Below are 22,569 nucleotides of genomic sequence, written 5' to 3'. Positions count from 1 at the left end.
TTGTGGGTTCTGAATACTGGAGACACAGGTTCTGTCTTGCACGTGGGGTTGCTATCTAAATAACTCAAGGCTGCATTAATCAATTAACTTATTTAAAGGCGGCAAAACCAGTTTAAGCTGGTCCATGTTTTACTTGCCGTTTCAGGAGAGGCGCTGAGCTTAGCTTCTTTGAGAAATAGGAGGTCAGGGACCTGGAGCAGAGCTACTCAAATTGTGGTCCTCAGAATCAGCAGCAGAATCAACATTCCCTGGGAGCTCAGAGGGCTTCCCAGGCAGCTCAATAGTAAATAACCCACCTACCGATACAGAAGACTCTGGTTCGATCCCTGGGTCAGGAAGATACCCTGGAGAAGGAAATGACGACCCACCCACATATTCTTGCCTGGAAAGTCCCATGGACAGAGGGGCCTGGCGGGCTAAAGTCCATAGGGTCGTGAAAGAGTCAGACATGACTTAGCGACTAAACAACAGTAAGGAGCTCGGCAGAAAGGCCCCACTCCAGACCTGCTGAGTCAGAATCTTGGGGTGGGCCCAGGAATCCATGTTCTAACCCAAGGCTTAAGGTGATTTTTAACACTGATCTAGAGCCACGGGAGCAGGGAGACTGGCACAGGTGGGGCTGGGGGTGGGAGGCAGTACCTGACATCTTCTGGGCCGCATTAAGAATTTCGATCTTACTCCCCAAATCAATAGACATTTCAGGGCTTCAGCATCAAAGTTCTGTGCCAGGTTCCCACTTTCAGATCAGCTGCTGAGTGGACAGTGGACCAGAGGGTCAAGAGCAAAAACAGGGAACCCTTTAAGATGAAGCAGTGGTTCCAGCCACAGATGTCAGGGCCTGGGACCAGGGTGGAGGCCATGGAGATGGAGAGAAAAGAGCTGTTTTGGAGGCTGTGTCAAGGTGATAAATCAGCTCTCAGACTGGCCAAGGGAGAAGTCAGGATGATGCCTCAGTTCCTGTATAAACAGCTGGGTGGATGGGGGCCATTCATGGAAGCAGGGACTATAGGAGAAGCCCAATGCGGATCAGGAGTTCAAATTCCAATGAGTTGAACTCAAGTGGGGATATCGTGGAGACAGCCCCCAGAATCCTCCACGATCTTAGGGAGAATGAATTCTATCCAGGAAGCCAGGTCTGAGGATCCTTCACGAGGTCCCATGTGGAGCAGAGATGAGCGATACGTCCTCACTCAAGCGACAGAGACAAGCATCAGGTAGTTTGAAGGGGCCAGGCTGGGAGCATCATGATGTGGGCTTGCAGGGGTGGAGGGGGTTATGGCAGCTGTGAAAGGTCATTCCTCCATCCTCCTGCCTTTGGAGTGGGACAGAGACACCTAGGGGAGACTCCATGAAAGATCTTCCACTCCCTGAACCTTGCAGGATTTCTGCTTCCCTCTCTTCCAGCCTCAGGGGGCTGGACTGTCCCTCTCCTAAATATCTACAGCATGACTCATACTCTGAACCAGAGCCCAGTCTCTTAAGGCCCACTCTGGGATTCTAAGGCCTGGAATCCCCTCTCCATCTCTGCCTGTCTGTCTTTGGAGCCATGTTCCCCTCAAAAGCTGACCACCCAGGGAGTGCTGCGAAGAGCAATAATTCTGGGAAGTGAGAGAGGGAAGGGAGGAGGGTTTGGGCAAGGGGAGGAAGCAGGGTTGAGCCCCCTTGGACAGCAGCAGACTGGCCTTGGGAAGGGTCCCTCTGTGGTCTAGCCTAGCGGGCCGGGGGCAGCCAGGCAGGAGAACCTAAAGCTGGCCACTGCCCCGTCTGTTCTAGAGGGCAGCTCTCCTCAAGCAGCACAGGTGAGACCCTTCTGTCTGTCTTCTCCTGCCCCTCCGGGGGACGGGCACATGGAGTCTCTGGGGACCGAGGATGACCTCTGGGGCCCCACAGGGCCTGTGGCTACTGAGGCGGTTGACAAAGAAAGGAGCCTGTACCGGTAAGTGAGGGGGCCTGTCCTGTCCCACCCCCTCCATCCCCATGCTGGGTCCCCACAGACAGTCTGCACCCCAATCATGGTCCATTGTATCCCCCTTCACCACACCACCATGCAAAGAAAGACAGGACTGAGATGTTGGTTGGTATTTTATTATGAAAAAAGAAGGGGTTTGGATGGGAGAGGAAGAACATTGGTTGGGATTTTTTAAAATATTTATTTGTATTTATTTATTTTTGGTTGTGCCAGGTCTTAATTGCAGCATGTGGGATCTAGTTCCCTGACCAGGGATTGAACCCAGGCCCCCTGCATTGGGAGTTCAGGGTCCTAGCCAATGGACTACCAGGCAAGTCCCTGGAAAAAGAGATTTTGTTATGAAAAATTTTAAATAGACACACAAGTGGAGTCCAGGGAACTTCCATGTACCCACTATTCAGCTTCAACCTTCATTTTACCAACTTTGTTTCAACTATCCACTTTCCGCCCCTTTTTTTGCAGTATTTTTAAGTCCAAAGAAATGGGTGCTTTAAGCCTTAAATATTTTGTGATACCTTTCAAAAAGTTCAAAGACCTTTTCTTCCATAACCACAATGTCATTTTTCACATGTCAAGAAGTTTACAATTAAGCCTTTCATATCGTCCAATACCCAATCCTTATTCAAATATGTTCAATTGTATAAAGTGTGTCTTTGCAGATGATTTGTTCTAATCATGATCCAAAGACAGACCACTTGTTGTATTTGACTTTTTATGCTGCTTTAATCTCACATCTTGCGTCTCCTACATTGGCAGGCAGGTTCCTTACCACTAGCACTACCCAGGAAGCCCAGGGGAGCCAGGATTCAAATTCAAATCCATCTGACGTCAATGTCTGGGCTTATAGCCACTCTATAGGATCCATAGTGCCCAGCACAGGGCCTGGCACCCAGTAGGTGCTCAGTGAGTCTGCGTACAGTAATCCAGTGTCCACTTCTCCCCATTTTTTGCAGAGTTCACTTGCCCGTGGCTGGCTTCTACCACTGGCCCAACACAGGTCTCCGCTTTGAGGTGAGAGGGCCAGCAACCATTGAAATTGAATTCTGTGCCTGGGACCAGTTCCTGAACAGGAATTTCCCACAGCACAGCTGGCTGATTGCAGGGCCTCTGTTTGACATCAAGGCTGAACCAGGCGCTGTGGCAGTGGTGTTCCTCCCTCACTTTGTGGCCTTCCAAGGTAAGCAGGAGGGAGAGGCGGAAGCAAGGTGACGGTGGTAAGAATGGGCCTGAAAAGGGCTTTAGAGGAGATGTCCTGAGGGGGACTCAGGGCTTCCTTAGAGAGACTGAGAAAGGATTAACAGAAATGGAGACAGCTTTTCTCTCATTCCATGGTGCTCTGGGCATATCTTTTTTGAAGCACTTTTGTCCCTAGACTCATAATAATTTTTGCCTGAATTACTTAAAAGCTTCCCTAAATAGAAAGTACAATACAAGCTAACATTGAGCTTCCCTGGTGGTACGGTGGGTAAGAATCCACCTGCCAATATAGGAGACATGGGTTCGATCCCTGGTCCAGGAAGATCCCACTTTCCGCGGAGCAACTAAGCCCGTGAGCCACAACTATTGCACCTGTGCTCTAGAATCCATGCTCTGCAAGCAGAGAGGTCCCCACTTGCTGCAACTAGCCTGTGTGCAGTGATAAAGACCCAGGGAAAGTCATAAATAAATACAATAAGGAGAGGATATCAATTATTCTGAAAATAAAACATTATAAAAAAATAATCTCACAGTCAAAAATTACAAACGGTAAACAAGGCATCACAAACGAGAACCAGAAGAAACACAGGTAGCAGAACTGGTCCCGTTAAATGAATACATTAATTAATTAAAATAACTTAAAAATAAGAAAATAATAAGAATCAACCCCATAAAGACTCCACACATTTTGTGTAATCAGAAACAAAACACAAAATAAATGCGTTTCATATACTTATGGGGCTTCCCTCATAGCTCAGTTGGTAAAGAATCTGCCCGCAATGCAGAAGTCCCAATTTGATTCCTGGGTTGGAAAGATCCCCTGGAGAAGGAAATGACAACCCACTCCAGTATTCTGGTTGCGTTACAGTCCATGGGGTCCCAAGAATTCAACACGACTTAGTGACTAAACCACCATATACTTATAGAAATCACCCTGGGAAAAAATAAGCAAAAAGCAATAAATCATTAAAAATGATATAAATCAAATTTGGAAACAAGCTAATTAAAGAAAATAGGAAAACATTAAAAAAAAAAATTAAGTGACATGGAGGATAGGATACTATGAGAAGGCCTAGAATACACCTAATCAGAATTCCAGTGGATATGGCAGAGAGAATGGAGAAGATGAAATATTCAGAGAGAATTGCCAGGAAATTTCTATGATCACTGAAAGATGTGACTTCTCTGTGCTGTGCTGTACTTAGTCGCTCAGTCGTGTCTGACTCTTTGCGACCCCATGGACTGTAGCCTACCAGCCTTTTCTGTCCATGGGGATTCTCCAGGCAAGAATACTGGAGTGGGTTACCATGCCCTCCTGCAGGGGATCTTCCCAACCTAGGTCTCCCATGTTGCAGGCAGATTCTTTATCATCTGAGCCACCAAACAGGCCCAAAAGGTAGTACTCTAGTCTCCCCACTGGGTAATTGAACCCCAGTCTCCCACATAACAGGCAGGGATACTCACCATGACACTAACAGGAAGACACACAATGATGAGAAATTGAAAAAAATCCATGGGCTATGACAGAAACATGAAAAGGTGTTGCTTCAAAGAAAGACTAGTGGAAAAGAGAAAGATGGTAATTATAGTTGTATTTAGTGAATTCTTCAGCATTTTGTCAGATGGTGTATACCACAGTGATATTATTTTCACACCCAAAAAAGCAATGAATGTGCTCTCTGGGGGCCTTTTCTGGGATTAAAATCAGTCAGCAATGTTCTGACTGGTGCCCATCAGCCTAAAGGCCTTGCCTGGCTTTCTGGATGTCCCTCTGCTACCCAGAAACCACTGCATTGCTGCAGTTTCCAAACAACACAGAGATGGAACCAGGACTCCTGATTTCTAAGCCTGTGCCTCTCCTGCTACCAGCCTTCATCTCTCAAGCTGTCTCTTCATCTCAAACTCATCAGTGTCCATACCTTGTCAGATTTCTTGACTGCAAACTAACTCTGGCTGATTTAGGCAGGAAAGGAATATATAAAAAGATTCCTGAGTAACTTGTAGACTTCACAGAAGATTAGGCAATATTTAAAAAAAAAAAAGGCAGTGTGCAAGGATGCTGAGAACCAACAAAACTAGGCAGGGACCTGTGCTGCAGGCATAGCCATTGCAGGACCCTCCTGCCATGGTGGCCACTGGACTCGACCCACTGCTACTGCCAGAAGAATCTTTCTTCATTCTCTCTAGATCCAGGTCCTGGTAAGGAGCATTCACTTACTCAAGTTTTGGTCACATGCCTGCATCATAGCCACCAGGGGATGGCAGCTTTCAGGTTGGGAGGCCCCGCTTGTCTCCTGCTGAGACCCCCCACACTGGTGGGGAAGGGGTCTTCCCTAAAAGAAGAATATGAATGGTGGGTGGCCAAACACTGGACAAGTGTATACTACCCTTGGCAGCTCCATTTCCTCACTGTCCCTTCCTCCTCCTCGTCCTCCCTCTGCCTGGAGTCAAACCCACCCACATCACTCAGTGGCCCTCATGGTTAGAGAATCCACACCAGCCAGTAACCACAGGGTCCATAGCTTTCCCAACTCCTGGGTCAGGGGCTGATCCTCTGTATGGGTTTGGCTAAAGGGAGTTTCCGTGGTGCTCCCACCCTAGAGACAGTATTGCCTGAAGCCCCCAAAGGTGGCAGGCCTATGCATGATGGCTTCCCTAGGAAGACCACCGAGCCTACACTCAAGGACGTCACTCCCCCAGCCAAGTCTGATTCAGTGAGGTACTAAGTCCTTGCCTCTCATATCCGTCCCTTGACAGGGAACGATGTGGACATCTCCCAATTTCAAGTGGCCCACTTCAAAGAGGAGGGGATGCTCCTGGAGAAGCCAGCCAGGGTGACACCATGTTACGCCACCCTGGAAAACCCCAGCTTCTCGCCCATGGGAGTTCTACTGAGGATGGTCCACACTGCCCTGCGCTTCATTCCCATCACCTCCACTGTGCTGCTCTACCATTACCTCCAGCCTGAAGAAGTTACCTTCCACCTCTACCTGATCCCCAGCGATTGCTCCATTCAGAAGGTGGAAATAAGAGCCAGAAAGTTGGGCCAGGGTGGGCTTGACAACAAACAGGAAACACATCCAAAGAGTCCCCTAGATGGGTCAGCTGGGAATTGGGACGGGCCGCTTATAAACAGGAACCTTGAAGTCGGTAAATAGGCCTGCTCCTGCCCAGCCATGGACTAGTCTGGCCCCCCAAGGTCTCCTCCAGCTGACTTTGCCACAGCATCACTCATCTCAGGACAAGCCTCTTCCCAGGAGTCAAAAGAATGGGTGGTTTCCATGCTTCTTGTTGTTGTTTGGTCACTAAGTCATGTCCAACTCTTTGTGATGCCCTGGACTACAGCATGGACTGCAGGCTTTCCTGTCCTTCACCATCTCCCAGAGTTTGCTCAAACTCATGTCCACTGCATTGATGATGGCATCCAACCATCTCATCCTCTGTCATCCTCTTCTCCTCCTGTCCTTAATCTTTCCCAGCATCAGGGTCTTTTCCAATAAGTTGGCTCTTCGCATCAGGTAGCCAAAGTATTGGAGCTCAGAACTGTCTCTTTTCCCCTGTTACCATGTCTTCTCCAACATCGCCAATTCCCACCCTGAGCACAGCAGAGGCCAAGCATGGGTGGGGGGTGGGAAGCCAGCAGAGGGGTACAGCCCCCATCACCCACACACACACACAGAAACATCATCTCACTTTGTTCAGACGGGTTCTGTAGGCAGAATCTGAGTCAGGGGCCAGACATATCTGCTGCTTTGATCCTTGTTCTGTACTCCTCAGGCCATAGATGATGAAGAAAAGAAGTTTCAGTTTGTACGAATTCACAAGCCACCCCCACTGACCCCGCTCTACGTGGGCTCCCGCTACATTGTGTCTGGTTCAGAGAAGCTGGAAATACTGCCGCAGGTGAGCAGCCCAGGCGGTCAGCCATCGCTGCGGTCAGAGGTCTTGCTTGGAAATAGCCGTGAGTGGGTCTCAGAGCTTTCCCAGGGACCCGGTGAACTGGGGTTGGGCAAACAGCAAGTGGGGCTTCCCTGGTAGCTCAGCTGGTAAAGAATTTGCCTGCCATGCAGGAGACCCCAGTTTGATTCCTGGAGAATCCCCATGGACAGAGGAACTGGTGTGCTACAGTTCATGGGGTCACAGAGTTGGACACCACTGAGTGGCTAAGCACAGCACAGAAAACAAGTGAGATTTAGGGTGAGCAGGAATGCTTCAAAGGGTAGGAGACAGGAAGCTGGGGAGGGTCACATTCAGGATGGGGACAACACTGGGAAGAGTTGGGCTATAGAGTGACAATGACCTCCAATTAAAGCCACCAAGGACTTCCCTGGCAGTCTAGTGGTTAAGACTCCATACTCCCCCACTCCCCCCAACCAAAAAAAGACTCCACACTCCCAGTGCTGGGGGCCCAGGTTCAATCCCTAGTCAGGGAACTAGCCCCCACTCTCCACAACTATAGAAAGCCTTTGGGCAACAACAAAGACCCAGTGCAGCCAAAAATAAACAAAGATTTAAAAAAGAAAGAAAAAAGCAGGGTCTAAAGATTGACTTCAGTCCAGGAGATGGTCAGAGTGGAGCAGGGCCAAGTGAGGTGTCAGGTGGGGAAAGACCTTACTGGCAAGCTGCGAGGTGGCTTCTCATGCAGTGATTCTCTCTCTCTCTACAGGAATTGGAGCTCTGCTATCGGAGTCCTCAAGAATCTCAGCTGTTCTCTGAGTTCTACGTTCGCCATTTGAGGTCAGGGATCAGGTTGCAAATAAGAAGCAAGAAAGATGAGACTGTGGTGTGGGAAGCCTTGGTGAAGCCAGGTAAAGTCAAGTCCAGGGAGCACAGAGGTGGAACGAGAGAAAGTCAAAGAATGTGTGTGTGTGTGTGTGTGTGTGTGTGTGTGTGAAAGGGAGTTTGTATTATCACAACTTGCTGATGAAAAGAAATAATCCAGGGGAGTTCTGCACCTTTTCCTAGTGACAACAACTGATAAGAGGAGAACTGGAACTCAGGTTCAGTCCAGTTCAGTTCAGTCGCTCAGTCACGCCCAACTCTTTGCAGTCCCATGGACTGCAGCATGCCAGGCTTCCCTGTCCATCACCAACTCCCGGAGCTTGCTCATACTCATGTCCATCGAGTCGGTGATGCCATCCAACCATCTTATCCTCTGTTGTCCCCTCCTCCTGCCTTCAATCTTTCCCAGCGTCAGGGTCTTTTCCAATGAGTCAGTACTTCACATCAGGTGGCCAAAGTATTGGAGCTTCTGCTTCAGCATCAGTCCTTCCAATGAATATTCAGGACCAATTTCCTTTAGGATTGACTGTTAGATCTTGCAGTCCAAGGGACTCTCAAGAGTCTTCTCCAACACTCCAGTCCAAAAGCATCAATTCTTCGGAACTCAGGTTAACCTGACTGTAAGCCCTGTGCTTGCCTTCTCTTGCGCCATGTGTGTCCACTCTGCCCTTGAATAGACTTTGATACCCACAAGGTTTTTGGCAGTTTCTCAAGAAAGATTGGAAGGTAGATGAAAGAGGAAGAACTAAGGGACTCCCTAGTGGCCCAGTAGTTAAGACTCCAAACTTCCACTGCAGGGGGCACAAGTTCAATCCCTGGTTTAGGAACTAAGATCCCACATGCCATGCGGTCAAAAAAAAAAAAGAGTAAGAACTAGATGCCAGATGGTTGTATGGTTGTGTGGATTAGGCCAGTTCTGGCAATATCAGATACTCTAACCCGGATCATTCAGTTATTGTCAAGGCAGGCAAAAGGAAATCCAAATATTGAACTCTCAGGAATGGAAGAAATTTTACAATCTCTTAATCCAACACCAGCACCCCCAAGAAACAAAATCTCCTGGACAGTCCTTCCTAGGACAACCAGCCTTTGTTGGTTCTTGGTCACATTCCATCCTGAGCTGCACAGGCATCACAGTGTGGTAGAAAGAGAATGGACTTTACTTGGTCCCAGCTTGGGTGCAGACACAGGTGGAGAACTCACCAGCCCCAGCTAGGGCTCTTACTTGCTGGGTCATCTTAAGAACATTACCTAATTCATTTGAACTTGGGTTCCTCATCTGTAAAGTGAGGATCACAATGCCTAACCTGTGGAATTGTTGGAAAGATTAAATAAAATGAGATATGTTCATGTCTCGTGCTGTGGTTCCTAGTAAAAAGTGAAAGTGTTGGTCAGTCAGTCGTGTCCAACTCTTTGCGACTCCATGGACTGTAGCCCGCCAGACTCCTCTGTTCATGGAATTCTTCAGGCAAGAATACTGGAGTGGGTATCCATTCCCTTCTCCAGGGGATCTTCCCAACCCTGGGGTCGAACCTGGGTCTCCTGCATTTGCAGGTGGATTCTTTACCATCTGAGCTGGAAATAGTAAAGCCCAGTGGTCCCTAGTAAATAGTAGCAATATTATTCTTCTTCCTTGTATTAAGCCAACTTCCTTGCCTATCTTGATTCTGTCCCTTGGAGCTGACAGATCTATTTCTATTTCTAATCTGTTTCTCCTGGGAGAGCCCAGGAGAAAGTATCAAGAAGAGTATCTCTTCAAGAAGAGATACTTGAAGACTGGGATCAAGGCCTCCCCTAAGTCTCCTCTTATGCAAGTTAAATATCTCTACTTCCATCATTCCTCTTGTATTTTGGTTTTTAAATTCTTTGCCATTCAGACACCTTCCTGGTAGACGTTGCCATTTACAGATGAGCCAGGATGGACTCCCTGAGTTTCCAGTCTTTGGGGGGATGTGGAATACCCTCCTCCACCCTCCAAATGAACCCAATGCTCCTGAAGCCACAGCTGGAGCTCCCCTATCTTGTGCCCACCTCCACACGCCATCAGGTCACAGTGAACCTGAGTCTGCTCAGACTCTCAGGTCTTGTCCACATGAGCTGTTGTAAACAGCCCCTTTCTCGCCTTATGCAAGTAACTGTCTAAGCCCCTTGAGTCATTTCTGTTGTTTTGCTATTGAAATTATCACACTGCTCCCAAGTGCTAAGGTTTTCTTGATTCCCTTTTTTTTTTTTTAAGTTATTTATTTGGCTGGGCCAGTCTTAGTTGCAGCATTGCAAATTTTTAGTTGTGGCACATGAACTCTTAGTTGCGGCAGGTGGGATCTACTTCCCCAACCAGGGATTGAACCCAGGCCCTCTGTATTGGGAGCACACAGTCCTAGCCACTGGACCACCAGGGAAATCCCTTGATCTTCTGACATCAAAATTCAGAACAGATTTCATCTGTGTGAATCTAGGAGGCCAAACATGGGCAAGGAGATAGATGTCTGTTCAGAAGTTTAAGACGTCCTTAAACTATTTAAGGACATCTTAGATAGTTTAAGCTATCTAAACCCTGGTTAGTTCTCTACCAGGGTTCCCTTCAGGACAACACTGGATAAACCATGTCTGGGATGCTGAGAGAAACTGCTATTGTTCACTTGGATGCCTCCTATCTCTCTCCCACCCTCTGTCTAATCATGGCTTCTGGGCCTCAGTTTCCCCATATGCATAAGGAAGGGATTCACCTGGATAATCTCTAAAGGCCCTTCCAGCCCTTACTCCAGATTCTATCAGAATTTATCCATAGCTTGTTCTCAGAATGAGAGAATCTCAGAAGTAGGTACGAGTTTAGAGGAGTATCGCGTGTGTAAATAACCAGCACTGTTACAGATGCTTCTTCATCTCTGTTTCCCTCCAGGAGATCTCAGACGGGCAGTTACTCTGGCCCCTCCAGGCCTCAGAGGTCAGTAACAGGTGTTAGAGACCACATGAGCCAGTGGCAATTCTGGGGTGTACTTTCAGGTCCTGGAGATTTGGGAAGAGGGGAAGGAAAGACTCTCATTGCAAATCTCACAAGCAGTCAGGCCCTGGAGAGTGCTGTGTGCCCCATGCCCCTTACTCTTGCCCATGGGAGCCCTGGCACCTCCCACCAAACCACCTCAGATGCCTCCACCAAGAGCCCCACTCCAAGCTCAAGCAGAATGGGCAGGTGCTGATGAGAGGGAGGGCAAAAGTGGCTTTCTGGTGGTCAAATGCCTTTACAGGGCAGAAGGAAGCCAGGGATGCAGATGAGCTGAGCGAACAGAAGTAGAGATGGAGGGTCAGAGGAAGGGGCGGTGGTACGAGCCCTTCTTTGTTCGTTTCCAGCCTCACCTGGCTCCCCAGCTGCCCTGAGGTTAAGGCACTTTGTGGACCGATATCGGGAGCAGCTGGTGGCTCGAGTGACATCCGTGGACCCTGTCCTGGACAAGCTGCATGGACAGGTGCTGAGCGAAGAACAGTATGAGGGGGTGCGGGCAGAGGCCACCGCACCAGGCCAGATGCGGAAGCTGTTTGGCTTCAGCCGATCCTGGGACTGGGCCTGCAAAGATCGTCTCTACCAAGCCCTGAAGGAGACCCATCCTCACCTAATCATGGAACTCTGGGAGAAGTGGGGCAGTGAAGAGACCAGGCCGGGCTCCTGACAAGCTGGGCTGCTGTCTGAACACCTGCTGTGAGTCCCCGCTCTGCCTGAGAGCACCTGGGCCTGTTGTTCATCGGGAAACAAGTTACCATCTGAGTTGCCTTCTAGGCCTAAAGAAAACTTTGATGATGATGGCTTTGCTGGGCATTACCTTGCCCTGCCCAGGAAAGCCACACAGGAACCCAGACGGCCTCCCTTGGCTTTCACGGGCCAGCTGTCCAGGTGAAACGACAGCATCTCAGAAAATGTCCACCTGGAGCCGGCAGGAGTTCTGCAGACCTTGTAGCAGCCTCGCCCAAGAGCCTGGTCCGTTGGCCACAGCAGCCAAGCCCAGAGTCCTCCCTGTGCTATGCAGACGCAAAGAGGAGCAGAGAGAACGTGGGACTGGGGGCTCTGGCTGGAGATAGACAATGGAAATGGACACCTTGGGGGTTTTGAATGGCTCGTGAACAGGAACAAAAACAGACTGGTTTTTCACTTGTCCAGCCAGGGCTGGGGCACCCACGTTCCCCTCAGGGCCCTCCTCGGGTTCATTCCCAGGGGAACTCGAGCCCACCCACCAACCTGTAGACAGGCCAAGAACAAAAAGGGACGCAGAGGCTCCTACATGCAGAAGGCGCGACCAAGGGTGTCTCTACTTTCCAGGCTCTCCCAAACCCACAACCCCAGGCCCAACCATCAAAGGGGACATGAAGAGGGAGGTTTACCCCCAGGGTTCCAAGGCAACCCCTCCTCAAATACAGCGGCTGGAGGGCTGCGGTCCCACTCCCGGGACATCCTGTTCCACACAGATGAGCAAACTCCTGGGATAATGCAGAGATGTTCCCCAAATCACAAAATAGTTGAGCGCATAAAGTGACTCGGTAACAACTCCCAAATAAAGTCAGGGGAAATGTCGCGGTGCAAACCAAAATTTCTGGTTGATAGCAGCAGTCATGGATTGTTCCTTTCTACAGGGAGAACAGATAACAAAGGTCAGACAGGCGGGTGCACACACATATCTACACACACCGTTCCCCCAAACCACGAGATGACAGAGTATCAAACACCCCAAAACACAAACCCTCTATTTTCACTCACACCCATCTGCCCTTTCTTTCCTCTCCCAACTGGCCCCAATGCCTCGGAAAGCTGAAGTGTGCATGAGTTCCAGAATGATCGAGAGGAAGCAGAGACCACAGCTGGGGATAGGGTGGCCCTCGGATACCCAAAGGTGCCCAGGCTGCCCGGTCTTCCCACAAGCTCTTTGAGAAGCTCAGGCCTCTGGCGAGAGGCCTCCTGAGGGTGCATCCAGCTGAGTTTTCTCCCTAGCTAGGAGGGTGGCAACCCCGAGACCTCTGCAGACTAAGTGAGGGAAAAGCCTAGGTGCACTCCGGGCCAAGACCCGGGACCGCAGAGAGAGGAGGTGGAGGTCAGGGTAAGGGTGCGCGAGGAAGGGTCTGCCTGCTCTGCCCTCTCCCGCGGGGTTCCCCTACTCACTTCCCTCCCTTCCAGTCCATTGCAGTCTCGTTTCCGGAGGCCCAGTAATCTATTCCCAAATCGGGAGCCATCTTCATGGCAGCCAACTGAAAAGTGGGGCGGGTCTTGGGGGAGGAGAATGGCCAGAAACAAAGGTAGGTCCAGAACTGGGGGAAAAGATGCTTGACTACTTTGGATCCGAATCCTAATTGCCAACAGTTGGGGTACTGAGGGAAAGGCAGTGAGCTGGGAACCAAATCCTGCCTTCACCCACTAGATGTGGTCCTGGAAAAGTCGAAACCGCTGTGAACTTCAGTTGTTGGGTCTGTTAAAGGGGGATAATGATACTTGCCTGAAATGGTTGAAGATGGCATGGACTGATGCGTAAGGTGAGTCCACAGCTACTGATTCAGTGAACAACTGTCAGTCAACAAACCTTAGCTTCATTGTGCCTGAGGATGTTCTAGGTGAGCAGTTTATATTCCAGTGGTAAGGAAATATTAATAGAAATCATAAATCCATTTTGGACTTCCCTGGTGGTAGAGTGGATAAGAGTCCGCCTGCTAATACAGGGGATCCAGGTTCAGTCATTGTTTGCAGAAGATTCCACATGCCTCGGAGCAACTAAGCCTGCAGGCCCCAGCTCCTGAAGCCCCTATGCCTAGAACCTGTTCTCCACAACAAGAGAAGCCACCTCGGTGAAAAGCCAGTGCACTGCAGCTAGAGAGTAGCCCCTGCTTGCTGTAACTACAGAAAGCCTGAGAATAGCAAGGAAGACCCAGCACAGCCAAAAATGAGATAAATAAATTCATTTAGAAGATAATTTCACATACTGTGAGGTACTTTTAAGAAAACAAAAATTGGAGAGGGTGATAGCTGGGGGTGAGGGAACAGCATACAACTTTGGAATGCTCAGGGAGAAAGGACTTTTCTGAGGAAGTGACATTCATGAAGGACTTTCCTGAGGAGGTGACATCTGAGTCAGACCTTTGCCCACAGACATCCTTGCTGTTGGTAGTACTGCTACTGCTTTGTGCCCTAGAAATGCAGAAATTCTGATAACAGTCTTCCGTATCTCCTTTCGCACCTTTTTTCTTTCTCTGCTGTTTGTCGTTTAGTCGCAGAGTTGTGTCCAACCCTTTTGGACCCCATGGGGACACAGACCCCATGGACTGTAGCCCACCTAGCTCCTCTGTCCACGGGATTTCCCAGGCCAGAATACTGGAGTGGGTTGTCATTTCCTGCTCCAGGGGATCTTCCCAACCCAGGGGATGAACCCACACATCCTGCATCTCCTGCATCGGCAGGCGGATTCTTTACCACTGAGCCACCTGGGAAGCCCTATCTCTGTAATCATATATATGTTTGTGTACCCACTGACAAAATCTCTCCTGGACCGAACTTTACTGAGGCTCTTCTGAATCCTCTTCCCAACTGGGCCTTGACTCTTGGAATTCCGTGTCGTTTTTTGCATTGTTTGGTTTTAGTTAGAACCCTACTAATTTAGTTTATCCAGAATCGCCCACCCTTGATACCTGATTAAATTCCTCATCCTCCACATGATACCTGATCACTCTGGCCTGCCTTCAGCAACAATCCTGTTAGCAAAGAATTACCCAGCTCTCCCAGTAGTTTTCCACTGACAAACACAGCACCAGCGCCACTACCACTGCCCCATCTCCCAGCCAGCCCACTCTGCCCTTGGCTATAGACCCCCACCTCTCCCTTGTATTCAGAGTTGAGCCCAGTCTCTCCCCTCTGCTGCCAAATGCTGTCACAAAAGTTCCTATACCTATCACAGTGTTGTCGTTGTTTTGTCACTAAGTCGAGTTCAACACTTTTGCAACCTCATGGACTGTAGCCAGCCAGGCTCCTCTGTCCATGGGATTTTCCAGGCAAGAATATTGGAGTGGATTGCCATTTCCTTCTCCAGGGGCTCTCCCTGAGCCAGGGATCAAACCCGCATCTCCTGCTTGGCAGGCAGATTCTTTACCACTGAGCCACCTGGGAAGCCCATCTATCACAGTAGTTCTCAATAAATTCTGCCTTACTATTTGAACAACTGTCATAAATAATCTTTAAGAATCCTTCAGGATCCTTCAGGACAAGATGGGCCTGATAATCTATGTGAGCCTACTTCTGCTGACTCCAAAAATCCTGAGTCTGCCATTTGATCCTCAAGACAATGCCTTCCTGTCCTGGGCTCACTCCTATGCTGCATTCCACAATCTGTCTAACTGCTGGGTCTGCGGAGCACTCCCCACTTCATCGGTGGAAGGCTTCCCGTGGTGGACATCTCCACTTCAAGGAAAAGACTTTCTCCAAGTCTGTGAATACCTTTGACAACATCTTCTTAAACTGATGACATCTAACAACCTTAAGATGGACTGATGTAACTATGGACATAATGTGACTTTTCATTTTGATTTTAACTTGGTTTAATGACTATTTTGCCTTACATCTGTAACTGTATAATGGGGTTTTCTAACCGTCTAAAAGCTTTTAATTTACAAATAGTTGTCCAAGCTCCTATGAGTGCCACAGCCTCCTCCAACTATTACTTGGAGCCCCTGAATCAGACATCCTCACTATGAGGATTAGGAGAATATGTTGCCTCACCAATTTAGGGACAACACCCCTTGTCCCGCTCGGAAGCAGTTATGGAATGAGAATGACGCCCCTTTTCCCTAGGCAACATAATTCTCCTAAAAGAAAAGGGGGGAATGAGAGAGTCATTTCCTAGGCAAGTTGATAAGAAGTCTAGGGGTCCCCAAGGAGAGAGAGGTCTGGGATATTCAAGGAGGAAGAAAGGACAAACTTTTTTACTTTTTTTCCTCTACATTCCTTAGGATTATATAACAATAATGTATCCTGCCTGAGGACAGTCTTTGGATTAAACCCTCTGGCTAATTCTGTTATCTTAAAACATAAATTATGGGAGTAGGTCTGGTCTTTACAAGGATGTATCCTGCCTGAGGACAATCTTTGGATTAAACCTTCTGGCCAACTCTGTTATCTTAAAATGTAAATTATGGGAGTGGGTCTGGTGAGGTCTTTACAACCTCCAGATATTCTTTGGATTCATTGGAGAGTATATAACTCCATTGCTAACACTAGCAAAGGGGGTACTCTTTTGCCCCCTTCTGATGCCTATGTCAGAAGCTTTCTCTATCTCCTTTATACTCTAATAAAACTTTATTACACACACACACAAAAAAAAAGAACGCATGCACACTCACACACACACACACACACACACAGGGTTTGTGACTGTCTTATGAAACCCCTCGTCAAATCCTCCTAGATAGGGACACACAGTATTTAGAGGCAGAAGCCTGATGTGTCCTCATTTGCCTGGCAAAGCAATAAAGCTGTCCTTTTCTACATCACCCAAAATTCAGTCTCTGAGATTTGATTTGGCACTGGTGTACAGAGAGGCCAAGCTTTCAGTAACAAGGGGAAAAGGCTTGCAGCGCGATGGGCACTGGATATTAGTCAGGAGTCCTGTCTCTGTCCCTGGTTTCCTAGCAACCACTGTTGAGCATGTGGTTGCTAGGCAATGTGGCGCCATCCAGACACTTGGGTACTGTCCTTAGTCTGCGTGGGCACCAATCAGAACATTGCAGGATATTGTTAATCTGACAAGTGGCCACTGGGCCCATTTTTAGATTTTCTCATCTATTAATTGCTTTTGTTGCACAAAAAATAGTATAACAATGGTAAACAAAGTCTGGAAAAATTAGAAATTGCCCCATGATCTCACCATCCAAACAATTCAAAAATAACCATCTTTACTCTTCCTGTTCTAACCTTTCTCTGCAGGAATACATTTTCATCTTGTCATCCTAGCACATGTGGTTTTAAATCTTGCTTTTCTGACTTTGATTTACAGTATGATAAGCACCCCTCAAGCTACTTGAGAGTTTTGAGAATAAGCTCTCTGATGCCTCTGTGTGATACCATGCAGTGGACTGTTGTTGTTCAGTTATTAATTCATGTCCAACTCTTTGCAACCCAATAGACTGCAGCACGCCAGGCTTCCCTGTCCTTCACTGTCTCCCGGAGTTTGCTCAAACTCATGTCCATTGTGTCAATGGTACCATCCAACCATATCATCCTCTATCGTCTCTTTCTCTTGCTGCCCTCAATCTTTCCCAGCATCAGGGTCTTTTCTAATGAGTAGAATCTTCACATCAGGTGGCCAAAGTAACAGGGCTTTATCCTCAGTCCTTCCAATGAATATTCACAGTTGATTTCCTTTAGGATTGACTGGTTTGATCTCATTGCTGTCCAGGGGACTCTCAAGAGTCTTCTCCAGCATCACAATTCAAAAGCATCCATTTTTCCACACTCAGCCTTCTTTATGGTCCAACTCTCACATCCATACATGGCTACTAGAAAAACCATAGCTTTGACTATACAGACCTTCGTCAGCAAAATGATGTCTCTGCTTTTTTAATACACTGTCTAGGTTTGTCATAGCTTTTCTTCCAAGGAGCAAGTGTCTTTTAATTTTATGGCTGCAGTATACACACCATCATTTAATTAAGTATTCTCCTCTTGTTCCAACATTGAGTTTGCTCCAGTTTCTTTGCCATGATAAACAGTATGAATCTTTCTGCTGAAAGCTTTTCTTTACTCTTTACACTGTTGACTTGAAAACAATATTAAGGGGTGAAATGACTGTATCAAAGCACATGAATATCCTCATGACTTTCTGTCTTGCTAAACTGCTACTAGAGTTCCCTTTTTTCTACATCCTGGCCAACATTTGTTATGTGTGGGGGTTTGGATGACAGCCATTCTGACAGGTGTGAGGTGATATCTCATTTTTGTTTTCTGGACATTTCATTTAAATGTATCATACAATCTGTGTCCATGTTCATCTGGTTTTTTTCACTTATTATAATGCTTTTGAGGTTCATCCACATTGTAGCATGTTTCAGTAGTTCACTCCTTTTTATTGCTGAATATTACCCGATTGCATAGATAGTCAACATTTTGCCTATCTATTCACCATTTGATTGACATTTGGATTGTTCCCAGTTTGGGGCTATTACCAATAACACTGCTATGGACATTCGTGTAGTCTGAACACAGACATATGTTTTCATTTCTGTTGGATAGAAACCTTGGGGTGGAATTAATTCCCGGGGTTGTATGGTAAGTGAATGGTTTAACTTTTCATGCAGTTTACCAGAATGTTTTCCAAAGTTGCTGCACCATTTTACATTCCCAACAACGGTTCCATATACTCCACCTCTAGGAAACTAAATGCTCTTTCAGCTAAACTTGCTAAACTGTGAGACTGTGATCCTGCTGCTGCCAACAACCATTCATTCACTTCGATTCATTCATTCAACAAATTTTATCTGAATACCTACCACTAGGCACTATGTGGTAAACTCTGGCCCCACAAGAAGTCCCCGACAGCTCTGTGAGATGGAGAGAGATGGCAGCCTGGTGACATTGTTTCCGCATGCTAGTTCTGGTCCCCTCTGGCCTTTCAGTTGCAAGAGGGAATGAGTTCCTGAATGGCAGGGTTGGGTCTGCAGCAACTGGCAGGGCCTGCCATGTATTCCTCCCAACCACTGGGACCCAAGTAACTCCTAGTGGCTGCTTTCCCCAATTCCACAAGGCAACACCAACCAGCTTTGGAAACGTAGGTGCGACAGACATGCCAGAAGAGGGTACTCAGCCATCTGTGGTAGACCAGTGGAACCCGTGGAAGAGTCTTGCAGCTGCCAAGAGGACCCTGGGTAGGGGTGGCAGTGGGGGAGCGGGCTGCTCAGTTCAGGCCATCTTTGAAAGTATTTGTTCCTAATCTTCTAATCACATGTGATACGCCCAAAAGGCTGGGATACTGCCTTCCTGGGTGAGGAGCAGGAAGAAAAGCACCACCACAGCTGATTGTACTATCTCTGGGCTTGAGACTGTGGGAGACTTTATTTTGTTACTCTTTTTGCAATAGTGTTTTCGAACTTCAGCGTTTTCTACAAAGATTATGGATTAGTTTCTTTATGTATTAAATTTTTTAATTAAAAAAGATCACATAATATTTCTTTTGAAAGGAGAAATAAACCCCCAGGGAGCTCCGCGTGGAACTGGGATCCTGCCCGTCTGCATTTCAGCCTCTTCGGCCCCAAGTCCCCTTTTTGCCCTCCCGGGTCCCAGTTAGCAGCTCGCACCCCCACCCGCTTCCTGCATCACCCCCCACCCCCCAGCCCCCGGGTCAGTTTGCCATGGAAACAAGCCAGGTTACACAGAGACTCCTGAGGCGCCAGCCCTGGAGCATCCTAGAGGTTGAACCCGGACAGCCAACCTCTGCAACAGGCTGGGAGCTGAAGCGCAAGCCAGAAATAAGAGGTTCCAAGACTAAGACAGACGTGGCGCAGACCCTGCAGAGGCCCCCGGCTCCGCCCCCACCCGGGTAGTTGAAAAACAGCCGCAGCCCCGCCGTCGCCGCCCACTGCGCCTAGACCTTGCCAGGACCGGACCACTTGGAACCCACATACCCGTCTCCCCGCATTCCTCGCCTATGGCTGACCAGCTCTTTCAGCGCAAACCCTGGGACCCCGAGCAGCTTCGCCCGGACCCCGACTCTGACTCCGAAGGCCTGTTTGACAAGGCTCCTCCGGAAGAGCCCCCCGCTGTCCGTGGGCCCAAGTCGGCGTGGGCCGGGGGCAGGAAGGCGGGTCGGCGCACTGGCGGGAAGGCGCAAGGGGCCCGCCCCGGGCAGCCGCCTAAGGGCGCGATGCGCCCCCAGCCCCAGGAAGAGGCCCCTCCATTGGACGAAGGCTGCTATCTCGACCATTTTCCGCACCTCTCCATCTTTATCTACGCGGCCATCGCCTTCTCCATCACCTCCTGCATCTTTACCTATATCCATTTGCAGCTTGCCTGATTGGCGGGGGCGGGACGGGATGCGCGCAGGGCCGAGGCGGGCGGGAAGGGAAAGGAAGTGCTCAGCATTTTGTGCCTGGAGACGCGCCGCACCCCCTTCGTCTAGCTTTTGACGCTTGTGTCTTTTCTTCTCCGCTTGTCGCCGCCTTTGTCTAACTGTCCATCAGTATAAACATCCAAAGCAGCTGTCGCTAATGAAATGAGCACCTGGGGACGAGGGGACGGGAACACAGTCAGACTCCAACGTTTAGAGTCTTCGCGGTGAGATGGATCCCCATTTATCATGAGGATAATGTCTCTGGACCCTACCGCTTTGTGAGGTGGGGGGACGCAGAGGGAGCCTGTCGTTTTGTGTCTGGGGCGTGTACAGCGAGTCCAACCTTCTGTTTTTTAAGGGATGAGCCGACCCGGGCCGCGGACTTCCAGAGAGGGCCCCGCGGGGAGGGTCGGCGCCCTAGCCTGGGCTGGGGCCGCAGTCCTGTGGTGCTGCATCGCCCGACCACCCCCTCCCAGGAGCCAGCTGTGCCCCTCACCCCACCCCGAGCTGGCGCAGACAGCCCGGCGCGTGGGAGGGAGCTGGCGGACCTGAGCGCGCAGCGGACGTCACAAGAGCGCAGCACACAGTGAGTGGCGTTTGTCGGGGTAGCGCACCACCTCCCCAGAGACTTGAGCTCACCCGGACTGCGTTTTCCCTGCCTTAGGCTTTGATGACGCTATCGATATCGGAACCGAGCGGAAACATGGCCAAAGGAGCTGTTCTGCCAGGAAGTCACGCTCTCGTCGTGTCCTGGACGCTTGGGACCAGCGGCTGCAGACCTCCAGGGACGCGCCGGCCCATAGCTTGCACGCTGCGCTGCGGGGGATGAGGCTTGGGGCCCAAGAGAGGGTTGCCGTTGCGTCTTTAGGAATTGAGGGAGTGGGTGGGGGTTGCTTATCCTGGCCCGGAGCCCTTCTAGAGCCTCGCAAAAGGGAGTGAGATTTCTGATTGACGAGAATTCGCTCTAGGAAATCACCCAACCCCTGGGGGTTTGTCATCTCATACCCAAAAGGCGCAATACCAAAACCCACCTTGGCAGGTTATTTACCCACATGCCATCTCTGTTTTCTCATGAATGTTTAATGTCAAAACATAGCTCTCTACTACAGTGTATACTTGGAAATGTCTGCAATTGTGGTACCTCTGATGAAATAAATTCTTCCTTTTCCGTCTCCTCTATTTCTGTCCTTTATTTCCAACTATGCAGTGAGCCCACCAAACTTCCTATTCCGCTTCAAAATTCACCCCATAATCTTCACGTCCCTACTGTCCCTCCAAAACCAATTTCATCCCATTACCCAGCATTCCAAGATACAGCATTTCTCTCCACTAAATAGCTATAAAAAGAAAGTGAAAGTTGCTCAGTCTTATCCAACTCTTTGCAACTCCATGGACTGAATTCCCCAGGCCAGAATAATGGAGTGGGTAGCCTTTCCCTTCTCCAGGGGATCTTCCCAACCCAGGGATCGAACCCAGGTTTCTCTCACTGCAGGAGGATTCTTTACCAGCTGAGCCACAAGGGAAGCCCAAGAAGACTGGAGTGGGTTAGCCTATCCCTTCTCCAGGGGATCTTCCCAATCCAGGAATTGAACCCAGGTCTGCCATATTGCAAGAGGATTCTTCACCAACTGAGCCACAAGGGAAGCAGATAGTTAAATAGCTATATAGACCTCTAATTTGTATCTTCTCCATCTCATGTCCTGACAGCATACCAGAGTCCAGTTCTCCTGTCTGACAGCAGGCCTCTGTCCCCTAGTGACTCACTGCCCTCAGTATCCAGTCCCCATTTGCCTCTTATCAAGACACTTCCACCCCCCGACAGTCCCCCCACTGAGCTCTAGAATTTGTCCCAATTCACCAGCTTGTACCTTTATAAGTTTAGTGTTTGCTGACAGCAGGATCTTGTCATTTCCCAGTTCTGTTTTCCCAGAATCCCATATCACTACCTGCCTTGATATCTGGACCCTTTATTTCAGTACCAAAAGTTTAACACCTACCATTTCCCAACATCAGCCTGAGCTGTGCAGCCAGTTTACTACAATAATTTACCCCCAATAAAAGGCACTGGTCTCCAAAATTAAGTCTCCAAGGTACAATATGTACCGTTCTTTTCCAGTTTACAATCTTGGATACTGGATCTTTACTGTCCTTTGATACTGACTAAGCACTGAATCCCAATACATGGCCTGCTGCTACTGCTAAGTCACTTCAGTCGTGTCTGACTCTGTGCAACCCCATCCCTGGGATTCTCCAGGCAAGAAGACTGGAGTGGGTTGCCATTTCCTTCTCCAATGCAAGAAAGTGAAAAGTGAAAGTGAAGTCGCTCAGTCATGTCTGACTCTTCCCGACCCCATGGACTGCAGCCTACCAGGCTCCTCCGTCCATGGGATTTTCCAGACGAGTACTGGAGTGGGGTGCCATTGCCTTCTCCAATACATGGCCTAGTGTTCTCCAAACATGTGATCCCATTGTTTCCCATTCACACAACCCCATCCCTTATTTTTTTGGCCACACCTTGGGGCATGTGGGATCTTAGTTCCCTGAGCAGGGACTGAAACT

General features: G+C 48.9%; 2 protein-coding genes across 10 annotated transcripts in view; both read left to right on the top strand.

The window, feature by feature from the left end:
• NLRP1 (NLR family pyrin domain containing 1) overlaps window positions 1–12,525 on the top strand; it is a 30,906-nt gene extending 18,381 nt beyond the window's left edge. For 5 of the 7 annotated variants that reach the window (XM_043477281.1, XM_043477290.1, XM_043477287.1 and 2 more), the window contains 8 exons: window positions 1,126–1,214; window positions 1,774–1,936; window positions 2,923–3,146; window positions 5,924–6,186; window positions 6,944–7,069; window positions 7,833–7,974; window positions 10,848–10,892; window positions 11,297–12,525. In XM_043477281.1, coding sequence (XP_043333216.1) covers window positions 1,126–1,214; window positions 1,774–1,936; window positions 2,923–3,146; window positions 5,924–6,186; window positions 6,944–7,069; window positions 7,833–7,974; window positions 10,848–10,892; window positions 11,297–11,613 — 1,369 coding nt within the window. In that variant the 3' untranslated portion in view covers window positions 11,614–12,525. Of the gene's footprint in view, window positions 1–1,125; window positions 1,215–1,773; window positions 1,937–2,922; window positions 3,147–5,923; window positions 6,187–6,943; window positions 7,128–7,832; window positions 7,975–10,847; window positions 10,893–11,296 lie in introns of those variants that run through there. The other 2 variants (XR_006270997.1, XM_043477285.1) reach the window with 2 other exon arrangements.
• A 6,785-nt stretch (window positions 12,526–19,310) lies between these two features.
• Window positions 19,311–21,189, top strand: LOC122446754. 3 transcript variants are annotated; one of them, XM_043477273.1, is made up of 3 exons: window positions 19,975–20,234; window positions 20,369–20,596; window positions 20,675–21,189. In XM_043477273.1, exons 1-3 carry the CDS (start codon window positions 20,173–20,175, stop codon window positions 20,679–20,681), a joined length of 297 nt encoding a protein of 98 aa, XP_043333208.1. In that variant the 5' UTR covers window positions 19,975–20,172; the 3' UTR covers window positions 20,682–21,189. The 3 variants fall into 3 exon arrangements, with proteins under 3 accessions (XP_043333204.1, XP_043333199.1, XP_043333208.1); XM_043477269.1 differs by having other exon boundaries at window positions 19,311–20,234; window positions 20,369–21,189; XM_043477264.1 differs by having other exon boundaries at window positions 19,311–20,596.
• Window positions 21,190–22,569: the final 1,380 nt, after the last annotated feature.

This window comes from Cervus canadensis, chromosome 1, assembly GCF_019320065.1.
Source record: "Cervus canadensis isolate Bull #8, Minnesota chromosome 1, ASM1932006v1, whole genome shotgun sequence".
Taxonomy (NCBI): Eukaryota; Metazoa; Chordata; class Mammalia; order Artiodactyla; family Cervidae; genus Cervus; species Cervus canadensis.
Note: the sequence above shows the minus strand (reverse complement) of the source record. Positions and strands in the feature narration are given on the sequence as shown.